At 44.8% G+C, this 16,937-nt stretch overlaps 1 protein-coding gene across 2 annotated transcripts in view; it reads right to left on the reverse strand.

Annotated features, from left to right (window-relative positions):
- Nucleotides 1-365: 365 nt before the first annotated feature.
- Lemd1 (LEM domain containing 1) overlaps nucleotides 366-16,937 on the reverse strand; it is a 32,397-nt gene continuing 15,825 nt past the window's right edge. For both annotated transcript variants that reach the window (XM_040738949.1, XM_040738950.1), the window contains 2 exons: nucleotides 2,070-2,146; nucleotides 366-903 (listed from right to left, as the gene is read on the reverse strand). In XM_040738949.1, coding sequence (XP_040594883.1) covers nucleotides 696-903; nucleotides 2,070-2,146 — 285 coding nt within the window. In that variant the 3' untranslated portion in view covers nucleotides 366-695. The remainder of the gene's footprint in view (nucleotides 904-2,069; nucleotides 2,147-16,937) is intronic.

A 16,937-nucleotide genomic window follows, 5' to 3' on the forward strand; every position in this document is an offset into this window, starting at 1 on the left:
GTAATAACCACAATAAATGAGTTGGTTCCCAAGCTAGACTGGATCCCCAGATTTTCTATCTTCTGTGTCCTATCTGGGACAAACAGACACTTACTTCCATCTTCCCAGGAAAAGTCACAGAGCCCCAACAGAAAACGGAAAAATCGTCCTCTTCCCCAAAGGACTCTAATGAAAACCAGAGATGAAGTCAGGTGCAGTCAGTCACTGGGAAAAAACCTGTCTGATGCTGAGGAGTTGCAGCCAGGGAGGAACTGATTTGTGCTCTACCAAGGTCACTGTCATCGCCATGCCAAACTGGAAATGTCACCACTATCTGGATAGTTGGACACATTTTATTAAGAATGTAATTTTTTTTTGCTTCTATGTTCTGTACTAGCAAGTGGTCCGCTATAAGAATATGAAACTTCTTTGGGATAGAAGCAGGATAGGGAGGGAACAAGGGGAGGAGGGGAGGAAAGGGCCCAGGCAGTTTCCTTTACAGAGAGCGCTCTGCTGGGTTAGCACCTTTAATGATGGTTTACTTGACTTACAGACCATCATGCACCTAGCATGCTGCCTGGTTCTGCCCTTGCTCCTCCACCTAGCTGAACCCGGATACAGTCCAGGAGAGCCAGCGTAGGGCGGGGAGCCTGGAGGACAAGGGTTGGGAGGGCTGCCTGGCTGTAGCTCTGGCCCTTCCGCTTTGCAAGAAGTGTTTAAGACATGAGCGGCTTCTTTTCTACAGTTATGTAGACAAACAGCACAATGATGAAAATGCCAAGGATGGCCAGCTTCAAGCTCCATGGGAAGCTGTTGCCAGGGTTCTGGCTCAGGAAGCTGCTCTGCAGGCTCTGGTTCTCTTGGCAGTAGTCCTTTCTGGTGGCACACCCATGACTGATTCGCGGAATCGGTCTTGCAGCATACCTGTGGAAACATTTCAGAGGCTCCTAGGAATGTAACCAGCTGCTTCCTCATCACCTCTTAGGGAAATGTGTGCAATCAGGTGGCCCATGGGAGCAGCCCTAGACCCTCTGAAAACCTGTGTTAATGTCAGTATCTCTCAAAGTCAGGTCTCTCGGCACCGCGCATTTCCTTCCACTGTTAACAGCCTTTGAAACACACAACGCTGGCAAAGCCTGGTTCCAGAAACTTAGGGTCTCTGGGTCCCCCAATGGGAAGCTGTACATGCGACAGAGTCATAACAGGCCCTGTCTTCCTCTCTGTACAGACCCAACACCACCATTCTGGGTACACATGGAAGTGCTTTTCTGTCGTCCTTAAAATCAACATTTAAAACAACAGGAAGGTTTAGCGCTAGGTACCTGCTGTACCACCTGTGTAACCTCTGACTTTATGTTCTGGCTAATCTAATCCTGCAAGACCAACTAATGTTTCCTCAGAAGTTACAAAGGCTAACCAGAGAAGGCAGAAGGGTCAGAAGTTCAAAGTCATCCTTAGCTAAAGAGCAAACTCAAAGCAGCCTGTGATACATGCGATCATGTCTTAAACACCCCCAGTTTCCCCAAAATAGTTATGGAATTTTCTAGAACATTAGGGGGGTTGTTGTTTGGTTGAATCATTGGTTGGCATTTGAAGATTGAACCCAGGACCTCATGCTTTCCCACTGAACCACACCTTAGACCCCACTTCTGGCTAATAAACTCACCTCTAGTCTAGCTTTTACCAGAGCCATGTCCCTTTAAAAATACTAGCTCTTAACCAGTTTCCAAAACGCAACCAGTGACAAATCTCTCCAGATGACTACAAATGAGGACTTGGGTTTTGGTCTGGTTGACATCCTGTCAACACCCTCCACCTTCCAACACCTGTTCTTTTAATCTCCAAATATGAATGATGAGATACAGACTTTGGCTTTGAAATTTTGCAGTATCACTAGCCTGTCTTCTCTCTCAGCAGGTTCCCTTCAGGTTCAAACCCTTCACCGACATCTGTATAACGAATCCCACTTCCCAATAATATCTGTCTTTTTATGCTACCAAAGGTTTTACCTGAGGCTGGGAATGCAGTTTAGGGTAGAGCTCTTGGCTAGCATGCCCAAGACCCTAGGACACAGGAATATCAGGCTTTACCTGACTCCCTTTGCGGGCTTCTGCCTCAGGTAGTAGATGTCTAAGATTCTTCTGTTACTAGTGGAAGCCTCAGGTCTCTGATATAAGAAGAAAATGCAAGAAATAATTTATTTGCGATGTCTTGTAACTTGGGTTTTATGTCAGAAAAAAATCAATCTGAAAACTGGCCCATGTTTTAGGCACACCAGGTGGTTTAATATTTGAGTTTATCTTTCCTCAGCAGTCAGCAAAAGCACCTAGTGTACAGACACCTGGATGACTTGAGTCACGTGGTGAAAACACCACTCTGTTACTGAGCATTAACTCCATTTTCTGCCTTTTTTCTTTTTCTTTTCTTTCTAATTTGTGCCTTGGAAACTGTTTTCTTTTTCTTCCACTTAAAAAATAAGCATGTGATTTCCAGGTAAATAATAGTTATTAAAATATGTTGTCTGTGAACAAACACTAGAAAACAACCTAGGAAATGAACCTTTTTTTTTTTTTTTTTTTTTGGTTTTTATGAGACAGGGTTTCTCTGTATTGTTTTGGAGGTTATCGGTCCAGCCCGACCTCGAACTCACAGAGATCCGCCTGCTTCTGCCTCCTGAGTGCTGGGATTAAAGGCGTGTGCCACCACCTCCCGGCTCTATATTTTCTTTTTTCAAAGACTTATTTCTATTTGTGTGTGTGTGTGTGTGTGTGGTCTGTATGTCTCTGTATGTCTGTCTTATGAGTACAGTGCCCAGGGAGGCCTGAAGAGGATGACAGAGCCCCTGGGGCTAGAATTATAGGTAGTTGTGAGCTGCTGGACATAGGGTTCTGGGTATCAAACTCAGATCCTCTACAAGAGCAAGATGTGCTCTTAAATGCTGAGCAATCTTTCCAGCCCTGTCCTCTCTCTCCCTCTCTCTCTCTCTCTCTCTCTCTCTCTCTCTCTCTCTCTCTCTCTCTCTCTCTCTCTCTCTCTCTTTCCTCTCTCTCTCTCTCTCTCTCCTCATCTTTTTAAAGATGTATTTATTTATTACATATACAGTGTTCTTTCTGCATGTATGCTTACAGGCCAGAAGAGGGCACCAGATCTTTTTACAGATTGTTGTGAGCTTCCATGTGGTTGCTCACAGAGATCCACCTGCCTCTGCCTCCCGAGTGCTGGGATTAAAGGCGTGCGCCACCAACGCCCAGCTAGAACTTTTATCTACTCAGAAAACATTTGTTGTGGTTTGGGGGGGATAATTTTTTTATTAATTTATTTTTTACGTTCCCATCCCAGTTCCTCTTCCATTCTCTCCTCCCGCTCCCCCCACCCCCCACCCCCACCTCCTCCTCAGAGAGGGTAAGGCCTTCCCTAGGAAGTCTACTAAGTCAGTCCCATCATCTAGTTGAGGCAGGACCAAGGCACCTCTCCAACCCCCACACCCCTGTGTCTAGGCTATGCATGGTATCTCTCCATATAGAATGGGCTCCACTAAGTCAGTTTGAGCATTAGTGTTAGATCTTGGACCCATTGCCAGTGGTCTCATATGTTGTCCCAGTCATACCATTGTCACCTATATGAAGGGAGTCTAGTTCAGTCTTATGCAGGCTCCCCATTTGTCAGACCTGAGTCAGTGATCTCTCACTAGCTCAGGCCAGCTGATTCTGTGGATTTCCCCGTCATGATCTTGACTTCTTGGTTCATATTATCACTCCTCCCTCACTTCGATTGTACTCCAGGAGCTTGACCTATTGGTTAGTTGTGGATTTCTGCATTTGCTTCCACCTGTTTCTGGAAGAGGGTTCTAGCTTCTCTGGGGTTGTAGATGTAGGCTGGGTAACTTTTGCTTTATGTCTGGTATCCACTTATGAGTGAGTACATACTAAATTTTAAATTTGTCTTTCTGGTTTTGGGTTATCTCATTCAGGATGCTTTTTTCTAGTTCTGTCCATTTGCCTGAGAATTTTAGGATGTCATTGTTTCTTATCTCTGAGTAGTACTCCATTGTGTAAACATACCACATTTTCTTTATCCATTCTTCAGTTGAGGGGCATTTAGGTTGTTTCTAAGATCTAGGTATTATGTATAAGGTTACTATGAACATAGTTGAGCAAATGTCCTGTGGTGTGAAAGTGTCTCCTTTGGATATAAACCCAATGGTGGTATTGCAGAGTCTTGAGGTAGGTTTATCCCTAATTTTCTGAGAAATCACCATACTGATTTTACAGAGGCTATACAAGTTTGCACTCCTACCAGAAAGGGAGTCCCCTTTCTCCACATCTTCTCTAGCATAAGCTGTTATTGGTGTTTTTGATCTTAGCCATTCTGATTGGTGTAAGATAGAATCTCAGAGTGGCTTTGATTTGTATTTCCCTGATGACTAAGGACGTTGGGCATTTCTGTGTCTTTCTGCCATTTGAGATTGTTCTGTTGAGAATTCTCTATTTAAATCTGTACTCCATTTTTTAATTGGAGTATTTGGTAGTTTGACCTCTAGTTTCTTGATTTCTTTGTATATTTAGGAGATCATCCCTCTGTCAGATGTGGGGTTGGTGAGGATCTTTTCCCATTCTGTAGGGAGCCATTTTGTCTTGTTGACCGTGTTCTTTGCCTTACAGAAGCTTCTCAGTTTCAGGAGGTCCTGTTTATTAATTGTTGCTCTCAGAGTTTGTGATACTGGTGTTTTATTTAGGAAGTGGTCTCCTGTGTCTATGTATTCAAATGTATTTCTCACTTTCTCTCCTATGAGGTTCAGGGTGGATGGATTTATATTGAGGTCTTTGATCCATTTGGACTTGAGTTTTGCACATGGCGATAGATATGGACCTATTTGCATTGCTGTGTTCTTAAGATTTATTTCCTTATCTTCTTATTCATTTAGCCTGTTTATATGCATTCCTCAGTGTGTGAATACACACTATGCTTTTGCCTGGCCCAGGGAGGCCAGAAGAAGGCGCTGGATCCTTTGGAAGTAGAGACAGTTGTGAGCCACTATGTGGGTGCTTGGAACTGAACCCAGGTCCCCTGGAAGGGAAGCAAGTGTTCTTAACCACTGAGCTAGCTCTATTGATTTATTGTGTTTTTCTGACATGTCAGGAGGTCTGTGGATACTGAGACCACACACTATCCAAACCACAGACAGCTAAGCATGAAAAGATACTGTGTAAGCATTCCATTAATTGGATATTGGTCAGCTGGCTCTCACAGCACCATGCCCTGTTTCTCTTGTCCCCCTGGAATCCTGAGACTTGAGTAAGAATAGGCTTTCCACCACCATTGTGCTGTCTGATGCACAGGGCAAACAGACAACCACTGACCGAAGAGGAAGACTGGATGCCTCAACAGAACAATAACCCAAGGCAAGCCAAAGGGATGCCTGACCAGAAGACCAGAGCGGCTGGACCTGGGTAGTGGCACCTGGGACAAAAAAAAAAAAAAAAAAAAAAAAAAAAAAAAGGCAGTGACATCTTGAGGTTTCCAGGGCAAAGCACCTTGGTGTCTGAATACTGTCAGGATGCTCACTGGAACACATAACCTGGTGACTGAACTGTCACAGACCCATCAGCAGTTCCATGGGCTTTGGCCTGGTAGGGCAAGAAGGTATGACCACCCCACCGAATTGTGACCACAGCCATGGGAAGGCTGCTGTCTGTCTGCCCCTTCCTCCTCTGTCCTTCAAAGAGGATCTCTCACCAGGGGCCCAGATGTCCAAAAAGGGTCTGCAGCTGTGTCCCTCTCTGCTCATGGGCCTGCTGGTCCCAGTCACCTCCTAAACACTGGTTCTCAGGCACAATTCTCCTCCGAGGTCCCCACAGTCATGTATGCTCAGCAAGAGATATTTTGTGCTGTTCCCAAGGGTACTGGAAAATCTTTTTGTTGAGAAAATTCCATTTTTAAAAGCCTTTTACTTAGAGAAGAATTTAAACATACACAAAAGTAGACAATAGTGTAGCAAGCCTCCACACGCCTGTCGCACACCACTTTTTTCTTGGAGATAGAAATAGGAAGTTTAAATAAAGCACTTCAGATAGAAGTCTATTGCAAAATAAAATTACAGGATTTCACGGCTCTTAGGCAATCAAATACTCCCTCCTTTTTCTTCCTGTCCTCAGTAGTTTTAGATCATCCATTCCTTTCCTTTTTGTTGAGACGACATCTTGCAGTGTTGCCCAGAATGACTGAATTCCTGGACTCGAGCCATCCTTGTGCCTTAACAACTGACAAGCCGGGGCTGCAGGTGTGGAACAGACACTCATCTATCCTGGTTTTAGTTTGTTTTGAGATAGGGTCTCTCTGTGCAGCCCTGGCTGTCCTGGAACTCACCATGACCTCAAACTCACAGAGATCCTCCTGCCTCTGCCTCCTGAGTGCTGATCTATCCTATTTTTAAATAGACTTTATATGTAGTATAATACACAAGTATATGTATGCATATAGAGTTCTGGTATAATATGTAAAGAGTAGACTATTTTTTAAATATAGAGCAATTATGGCCTGTCCACTTGAAGTGTAGCATCAGAACTAGGACTGAACTACCAATAATGTTATAAAGACTGTATCTCAAGACAGTGCTGGAGAAACCCACAGTTGACCTGACCTAGTGACAGACCCTAGTCATAGAGCTGGGGAATCAGCATTGTATCAAACCAAGCCCTCTGAATGTGGGTGCCATCTGGGAGGCCGGGGCAGTCTATGGGACCTCTAACAGTGGAGCCAGTGTTTATCCCTAGAACACAAAAGGATTTTGGGAGCCCATTTCCTATGGAGGGATACTATTGCATCCCAGATATGGGAAGGAGGGCCTGAGCCCTCCCCCAAATGATGTGACAGACTTGATAGTCCCCCATAGAGGGCCTCACTATCCCTGGGGAGTGGGTGGGGGGTGAGTTAGGGGGGTCTGTGGGAAGCATGGGAGGGTGAGGGAATGGGAAGATTGATATGTAAATAAGAATGCTTCTAAAATAAATTTTTAAAAGGAAAAAAAAATAAAGACTGTATCCCAAGAAAAGGGTCACCAATATGTCTACTGGCAAACAACAGAAAATTTTATACACACAGCAATGTCGGCTGTCCACACACTAGATCTTCATACAAATAAAACTAGAAGGAAATAACAAAAACAAAACAAAACTGAGCTTTGCAACAATGGTGTCTGTAGCCGATTTATATTTCATCTTTCTTTTTTCCTGAGACAGGGTTTCTCTGTGTATCCCTGGCTGTTCTGGAACTTGCTCTGTAGATCAGACTGTCCTGCAAGTCAGAGATCCGCCTGCCTCTGCCTACTGAGTGCTGGGATTAAAGGCATGAACCACCACTACCCAGTGAATCCCAATAAGCAGAGATGAGGTCCCATATTTGAGACATATCCTTGGCTGGCCTGTAAAACACTATGTATGTAGACCAGGCTGGCTTCAAACTCAGAGAGTGCTGCAATTAAAGGCCTGCACCACCATGCCCAGCGTTTCTATGCTTCTTTCTCCCCCATGTCCAGAGCTGGAATCTATTAAACAATCAGTCCAGAGCTGGCTGGGGCATGGTGGTACATGCCTGGAATTGTGGTAATACTCCGCAAGCTGAGGCAAGAGGATCTTTTCAAGACCAGACTGGACTATAGAGAGAACCTGTTTGTTCATTTGTTTGTTTGTTTGACACAGGGCCTCTTTATATTGCTCTGACTGTCCTGAGACTTACTCTATGAGTTTCAGGCTGGTCTAGAACTCACAGATACCCACCTGCCTCTGTCTCTGAAGTGCTTCAATTAAAGATGTAGGCCACCTGTCTTGATGGAGACTTAGAAAAAAAAAGGCATAAAAGAAGTGCAGAGCAGAGGGAATGTGTGGTCTCTTTTGCTTCTTGACTCTCTTTATTATATTCCTGAATTAAAGTCAGAGAATCCTTCTTTTTTTTTTTTTTTTTTTTTTTTTTTTTGGTTTTTCGAGACAAGGTTTCTCTGTAGCTTTGGAGGCTGTCCTGGAACTAGCTCTTGTAGACCAGGCTGGCCTCGAACTCACAGAGATCTGCCTGCCTCTGCCTCCCAAGTGCTGAGATTAAAGGCGTGCGCCACCAACGCCCGGCCAGAGAATCCTTCTAGTCAGGAGCCCAGTGTTGGCCCTGGCTGTCATGGTAAATACAAAAGATGTGCTGATACAAGCCATTCATTCTCTCTGTAATACTAGCTACATAAACAAACTCAATCTCTAAGCTAGCCTATGAACAAGGGGCTTCTAGTAAGCTTACCCACAGATGAGGAAGCTTACCCACACATGTCAGCAGCTTGCTCTGGCTACAAAACTGGTGAGGGGATGGTGCCAGGTGGCAGCCCCAGCTGTATGGCCGAGTCCTCGCTCAGCATCTCCGTACCAGACAATAAGACAGTGCGGCTCCATTAGGCAGTTGGAAACAGTATGTTCTGAACATCTATTATCTTTGGGATAATTCGGTGTTCCTCAGTTCTCTTACTCCTTCTAAGATCCCAGGAAGTAATTATGGCCACTATTTTGCAGATGAAGAAATAGAAACCCAAGATGTTAAATGATTTTCCCTAACACAATCAATAAAGGGCTAGTTAGATTTTAAGGCTTGGTTTTGTTCTTTCTTTCTTTGTTTCTTGATTTTGCTTCTCTGGCACTAAGGACAGAAGCCATGGCCTTGAGCATGCTGGGAAAAACCTTCTGATTGAACTCTGATAGTCACATCTTAAACCCAGGTATTTTATGACTTCAAACCTTTGAAGGCTTTTTTTTTCTATTAGAAAATTTGTCATTGAAAACATATCAAAACATATCTTTAAACTTTCCATTAATTAATAAATTATCACATCATTATTTTCCAGTGGGAGCAATATTTACAGCTATTAGTTCTGTTCCTTAGAATTTCTGAGAAATAGTCTTTTTCTCAAGACTTTTCCTGGTGAACTATTTTACACTAATCCTGGCCTACTTAAGTATGTCATACTGACTCTGAAAGTGGACTGTATATGAGATACTGAATCACCCTGTGTTATATTCTAATTTACTACAAAACACTGGGTTGCCAGTATGAACAATAATCAGCCTGTATTCTCATTATGTCATTTTGCCCTGAGCCACATTTGGGGCTGGAGAGATGACTCAGTGATTATGAATACGAACTGCTCTACCAGAGGGCCTGAGTTTGACTGCCAGGACCCGTGTCCCAACTATTAGTAACTCCAGAACCGAAGTCTCTGACCTCCATAGAATTTTTGTGCACAACCCCCTCACCCCTATGCACATAATTAAAATAAAATAACTTAAAAATTACACTTGTTTTTTGTTTTTCTTGAGACACAGGGTTTCTCTGTGTAGCCCTGGCCATCCTGGAACTTGCTCTGTAGACCAGGGTGGCCTCTAACTCACAGATCTCCCTGCTTCTGCCTCCTGAGTGCTGACTTTTGAAAAATGGTCTAAACTGGGCCTTGGTGGCGCACACCTTTAATCCCAGCACTCAGGAGGCAGAGGCAGGCGCATCTCTGTGAGTTCAAGACCAGCCTGGTCTACAGAGCAAGTTCCAGGACAGCTTCCAAAACAATACAGAGAAACTATGTCTTGAAAAACCAAAAAAACAAAACAAACAAACAAAAAAAAAAGCAAAGAAAAATGCTCTAACTTGACTAAAGCCACCATTAATTGTCCACAGAAAAGCACAAGGTTGCATTTTCAAATGCTTCTTATACCTTGGATGCAAAGCTGTTCAAAATTTCATGGGCTGACACCTCCAGTTACAGAAGTGAATAAAGGAGCTGGACAAATTTCTGCCCTTCCTTGTCCCTGCTTTTCCAGGGACTTCTTGCCCTGTCTCTTGGTAGAGCCAGGATGCTCCAGGGCTTGGACACCGCAGTCTCTCCAACTGAAACATGACACAGTTCCCAGCCACTCTAGTTCATTTAGTGCTACACGTGTGCATGGTTTACATGTAGAACTGGGCATTTACACAGATGATGCGGCAAACCTGCAGCTGTGGCCAGGCCTCAGGAAGAACAACAAATTGTCCTTCCGATTCACTGCACTTTACAGTTGGGTTAATCCCAGAGCAAGCAGCTGTGACACACGCCTTTCATTCCATCACCCGGGAGGCAGAAGCAGGAGGACCTCTGTGAGTCCGAGGCAGGCCTGGTCTGCAGAGAGAGTTCTAGGACAGTCAAAGCTACATCATGAGACCCAGTCTCAAAAGAAAAATTGATTGATCTCAAGTCCCTTACTCACTAAAAGGATTATAGCCAAAATTCTCATAATAACACCCAACTCCTACTTTACTATTTTCACCTGAATCTTTTAAAAATCAAGTCTCATTTAGAAGCTAAAGCCACATGTACAACGGCTGCATTTGGGAAGTGGAGGCAAGTGGATTGGGAGTTCAAAGCCAAGGTAGTTAGCTAAAGTTGTGCTGAAGTCAGGACGGAGTCAGGAAGGCCAAAGCCTGAGTCGGCAAGATGGCTGCTGAGCAAAGACACTTGCTGCCAAGACTGAGGACACATGTTGATATGTGTCCAGGACAATCGACTCCCACAAGTTGTCCTCTGACCTTCACATACACATGCAAACATGCACACACATAAATATATATATATATAAAATTAAAGGAAGTTCAAAACTTGCCTGGGCTTCAGAGCAAGTTCAGTGCCAGCCTGGGCAACTTGATGAGACCCAGTCTCAAAGCAAAAATAAAATGAGTAGGCCAATGTAACTCAGTAGAATTTTTGCCTAGAATGCATGGAGCCCGGGGTTCAAATGCCTATAACCCTAGCAACTCAGGAGATGGAAGCAGGTGAGTCAGAAGTTGACAGCCATACTTGGCTACACATTGGGTTCAAGTTCAGCCTGGATTAAATAAGACCCTGCTCCCCCACAACAATAATACCACAAAATAAGTATAAGATGCAACTTTCTTTTTTTTCTTTTTCCTTTTCTTTCTTTCTTCCTTCCTTCCTTTCTTTCTTCCTTTTTTCTTTTGTTTTTCCAGACAGGGTTTCTCTGTGGCTTTGGAGGTTGTCCTGGAACTAGGTCTTGTAGACCAGGCTGGTCTCAAACTCACAGAGATCCGCCTGCCTCTGCCTCCCGAGTGCTGGCATTAAAGGTGTGTGCCACCACTGCCTGGCTAAGATGCTGTTTTCAATAGCAGCAAAAAATTAAAAGTTAACCTACCAATAAAACTATCCAAAGAAAAGCTATTGAAAAAATTATAGAATCTTACTGAAGGACATTAATGAAAATTATACTAAATGTTAAAATACCTGCTAAAAATAACCATATGAGGCTGGAGAGCAGGCTCAGTGGTTAAGCACTTGCTGTGTAAGCATAAGGACAAAAGTTCAGATCCCAGAATCCACATAACAAACCAGGCACAGTCCTACGCATGGCTTCCATCCTTAGCAGTCAAGGAGAGGACAATCAGGAGACTTGCTGGCCTCCAGTATAGACAAAAGAACTCAAGCTACAGGTTCAAGGAGAGACCTTGCCTCAAAGAAACAAGGCAGAAAGTGATAAAGAGGGACTTCGGTACCCTCCCGTGTGTGTGTGTGTGTGTGTGTGTGTGTGTGTGCTCCTATAATACACAACACTCTCACATATGTGCAATATAAATGCATTAATAAATAAGAATAATCTAAAAATAACCATGTAGCAATCAGCCAGGTGTGGAGGCACATGCTTGTAATCCTAGCACTTGGGAGGCGGGGAAGGAGGGCAGCAGTTCAAGGCCAGCCTTGTCTGTGTGGCATGTTCAAAGCCAACTGGGGGTTAGTAAGACTGTGTCCCAAAACACAAAAACCCATGTAGTTGGGCTTGATGGTGCACACCTGTAATCCCAGAATTCTGGAAGTGGAAGCAGGATTGCAATAAGGCCATCTTAGTCTACATATTTAGATCCCATCGCAAAAAACCCAAAACACCTTTGTAACTTGGACTTCGCACAATGGCTCATGGAAAGAAGGACCAGAAAAATAAGGGCCATTCTGCCATTGACAAGATGGTGACTTGAGACTACCCATGGAATGAGCTTCAGGAAGTGTGACCTTCAGGCACGAAGAAATCCAGTAATTTTCCATGAAAGATTCAGGGTTTCCAAATGTGTGCATTTCTACCAGGCTCAACAAAGCTGTCTGCGACAAAGAAATAAAGAATGTCCCACACCATATTTGTGTTCGTTTGTCCAGCAAACACCATGAGGATGAGGATTCAGCAAACAAGCTCTACACCATGGTAACCCGCTACAATGGGGAAAAATCTGCACACCGTGGTAACCCACTACAATGGGGAAAAATCTGCACACCGTGGTAACCCGCTACAGTGGGGAAAAATCTGCACACCGTGGTAACCCGCTACAGTGGGGAAAAATCTGCACACCGTGGTAACCCGCTACAGTGGGGAAAAATCTGTAATCAGTGTGGATGAGAACTGACGCTGGGTGTCAGAATAAACCTGTCAAAGCAATCAAGTAGGGCTGGAGAGATGACTCAAAGGTAAGAGCACTGGCTGCTCTTCCAGAGGACCCAGGTTCAACTCCCAGCTCCCACATGGTGACTTGTAACTATCTATAATAAGATCTGGTGCCCTCTTCTGGTGTGCAGGCAGGACACTGTCTAACTCTTTTTTTTTTTTAAAGCAATCAAACAAACAAGTGTATCTATGAAAAATTGACAGGTGGCAGGCACAATACTGGAGATGGAAAGGAATGGACTGTTCCATGGTTGAGGATATGGATGTCTTGACCAGGGACACCCTACACCCCCAGATATTATGCATAAAACCGCTATACAAATGTCTTTGTGGAGAAAGCCGTTGGAAGGCCGACCACAGGAGCAGAGAGCACTGATGGGTCTGTGGACTTCCTCCTTACCTCACATATTCAGAATAGCATGCTGGAGAAACCGTAACCTTAGAAATGGCAGTTGAAGCAGCCCTCCCAAAGAGCCCTCAGAAAAGCTGTGAAGACACAGCCTACTAAGATAGAAAACGTCCTGTTGGTAACCGCCCCACCACAACCAAACAGTCCACGTGAGCAGAGCCTAGACCTTCACACCTGTGTATGGGAGCTTACACACACACACACACACACACACACACACACACACACACCAGGTGTCCCCAGTGGTTCATCTAGATTTTTACCTGCATCTGGCAGCCCAGACACCTCAGAGTCAGTCCGCCAAGCAGAAGGTTTATATGAGATTCAGGGTCAGCCAGGCAGGTGGCTCAGCGGGAGAACTAGTCTGGGCTCCAGAAGCCCGTAAACGCGGACTAAATAGCCACTAGCACTGCGAAGGTACAGACACTGCAATTATCTCACCAGGGGCCTAGAGCAACCATTATAATGTGCTTCACTGAATATGTCTGAGACAAACAGAAAAAGATTCTCTACAGAGAAACAGAAGGTACGGAAAACAACTAAGTGTGAATTTTAGAAATGATTTAGAAGAAAAGAAAGCCTCACTACATGAATCAGTGAATTCCAAGACAGAGAAATAGAAATTGCCAAACAGCAGAGAGAACAGACCAAGAAACATTAGCCGGGTCTCAGAATCCCTGAAAGAGAAGGATGGAGGGAGCCTGAAAGGAGGCTCAAATAAATAATGTCTGAAAATGGCCCAGACTTGATAGAAGACGTCTAGATTAAGAGGCCAAGGGAATCAGAGCAGAAATGCCTGGAGAAATCCAGTGAAGACTTCTGCACCACAGGACGTCATGGAGAAGGTGGGGGGTAGACTTCTGACAAAAAAAATCGTAATATGTCAAGAGTTTTGACATCCCAACAAACACAAGAATCAAATCCCCTTTTAAGGAAGCTGGATGATGGTGGCACTTGGGAGGCAATGGCAGTTAGATCTCCAGTTCAAGACCAACCTGGTCTACACAGAAAAGTGTAGACCAGCCAGGGCTGCACAGAGAAACCCTGTCTAAAAACCAAAACCAACCAACCAGAACAAGAGCAAAACAAAACAGAAAGGTGAGTAAAGGGTTTGGAAAGACTTTCTTTCTTACGAGGAAGATATTGAAACAAGCAGTGAACCCATGAAGATGCACTCAGTACTGTTGGGAATCTCCGTTCTGTTCTCACTCCCCCATTCCAAACCCTGCCCAGATATTTAGCTGGGAACTCGTCTTTGGGCCTCTCTCTCTCTCTCTCTCTCTCTCTCTCTCTCTCTCTCTCTCTCTCTCTCTCTCTCTCTCTCTCTCTCTCTCTCTCTCTCTATCCTGCCTTCAGAAAGCAGCAGCTCCTGCCCCTGAGATGCTGGAGGCCATGCCTGCGGGGTATTAAAGACCCAGTCCCTGGACTTGTCCCATGATTTCCCTCCTGCTTCTCCTGAGATCACCCAGGTGGGGGTTGTTTATTCTGCATGTTAAACGTGGTCTTATTAGTTCCACTGAATTTGACTTATTGCATCAGTGGAGAAACCCACTACCGGGAACTTTCAAAATATCACTAGCCATAAGAGAAATTCAAAGCCAAATGACCTCACCACTGGGGTGTGTGTGTGTGTGTGTGTGTGTGTGTGTGTGTGTGTGTGTGTGTGTGTGTAAATGACGGGGATGTAGAGTTCTTACCTAGAATACACAAAGGCAAATTCAATCCAAAACCAGGCAGATGGCACACATCTGTAATCCCAGCACTCAGCCATAGAGTATCAGAAGTTCAAGGCCATCCTCAGCTATATAGACAGCAAAAGGCCAAACTTAGCTACTTGAGACAGAAAACAAGACAAGACAAGGGGGCTGGAGAGATAGCTCAGCAGTTAAGAGCACTAACTGCTCTCCCAGAGGACCTGAGTTCAATTCACCACCTGGTGACTCACAACCATCTGTAATGAGATCTGGTGCCCTCTTCTGACATGCAGGCAGACATGCAGACAGAGCACTCATACCAAAAAGAAGAAGAAAAAAAGTCACACACCAAAGGGTTCAATGTCCATGAACTATCCAGGAGAGGTATAGCCACTGAGACAGAGGGCAGGTGTGCAACCGCAGCATGGCCAGGGAGGAGACTGCGGAGTGCCGGCTTCACCGCACATGGGAGTTTTTCTTTAGACCAGGGTGCTGCTTCCACATTCTGGATGCACTAAGCGCCTGTGAACTGTGCAGCCTAGGGCATCTGATCTGGCGGTGTTTGGGTTTCGTCACAATCTAACGTTAATGTTGGAGGCTGGGGGTGGGGATGCTCAGTGGGTGTCTTAGTGGCTTTTCTGTTGCTGTGATAAGGCACCGTGACCGAGGCAGCTTATAGAAGCATTTATTTGAGGCTCACAGCTTCAGAGGATTAGAATCCATGACCATCGTGGAGGGGAGCATGGCAGTAGGCAGGTAGGCACGGCACTGGAGCAGTAGTTGAGAGCCACATCCTTATCTACAAGCACAAGGCGGAGAGAAAGACTAGGAATGGCATGGCCTTTTGAAATCTCAAAACCTGCCACCAATGACACACATCCCCAACAAGGCCACACCTCCTGATCCTTTCCAAACAGTGTTGCTAAGGGGGAACACAAGCATTCAAATATATGACCCTCATTCAAACCGCCACAGTAGGTAAAGTGCTTGCCAAGCAAGCATGAGGCCCTCAGTTCAGATCCCCAGCACCGGCATGAGGAGCCATGGCCCATCTGTAAGCCCAGCACTGCAGGGGCAGAGTGACAAGCAGATCCCTGGAGCTCCGTGGCAGCTACTGTAGCCAAATGGCAAACTCCAGGTTCAGTGAGACCCTGTCTCAAAAAATTAAGACCCAGAACAACTGAGAAAGACACTCAACACCAACTTCTGGCTGGCCCATGCTCAAGGTCCCCCCTCCCCCCTGCCGCCACCCACCAGTATCTCAACCCACATATACCACAACCACAATCTAGACGAAGACCACACAGGTGTTCTCTTTGGGAACTTTCTATAAATTTGAAGTAATTTCAAAACAAAACTTTCTTTGTTTTTGTTTTTGAAGACTGGTAGCTCTGGCTGTCCTGGGACTGACTTTGTAGACCAGGCTGGCCTCGAACCCACAGAGAGACAACTGCCTCTGCCTCCGGGAGCTGGGATTAAAAGCTTTCCCCACCACCTCTTGACATAGAAATGTGTTTAAAAGACTGAAAAGACAAACCAAAACCAGAAAAAGGTATGTGCTACATCCATCACTAACAAACAACTGGTATCCACAATATCTAAGCTATGCCTATAAACCAATAAATTACACAATCTAATAAAAATGGGCAAAAGACACGCACGAACAGTCATTTCCTAAGTGGGAAAATACAAATGAGCAATTAATATGAGAAAAGAAGCCCAATCTTATTAGCAATAAGAGAAATTCCAGTTACAATCATGGATAACACATCCCACCACCACACTGATAAAAGTTAAATCTAGCAGCCAGGTAGCGGTGGTGGCAATGCATGCCTTAAATCCCAGCACCCAGGAAGCAGAGGCAAGCAGATCTCTGTGAGTTCTCTCGAGGCCAGCCTGGTCTACAGAGTGAGTTCCAGGACATCCAGGGCTACATAGAGAAACACTGTCTCGAAGGCCAAAAGTAAAAGTAAATTAAATCTAGCAATGCTAAATTTTGACGATTTAGAATAGTGCTGTTGCTTTGTTTTGAGACACGGCCTCACTATGTAGCTGTGGCTGTCCTCAAACAACCTGCACGAACCAGGCCTTCCAAAAGCTGGGACTGAAGTGTGTGCCACCACACCCAGCTTAGCAGAATATGTGGCTACTAGGAACATGGACGGAGGGTTCCTTTTCAAATCATAATACATTTTATAATCAAGTATCAAAAGGTGCTAGATTCGGCTTTTTTACCATCCACTTAGGAATTCCTAATTCCAGAAATTCATTTGCAAAGATTAGATGTGTCAACCTGTATACCAGAGCCTTGGTGTGTGATTGAAAGGGCCCACCAACCAAAGGAATCAATCAATCAGA

The sequence above is a fragment of the Mesocricetus auratus genome, unplaced genomic scaffold (assembly GCF_017639785.1).
Source record: "Mesocricetus auratus isolate SY011 unplaced genomic scaffold, BCM_Maur_2.0 Super-Scaffold_100676, whole genome shotgun sequence".
Classification (NCBI taxonomy): Eukaryota; Metazoa; Chordata; class Mammalia; order Rodentia; family Cricetidae; genus Mesocricetus; species Mesocricetus auratus.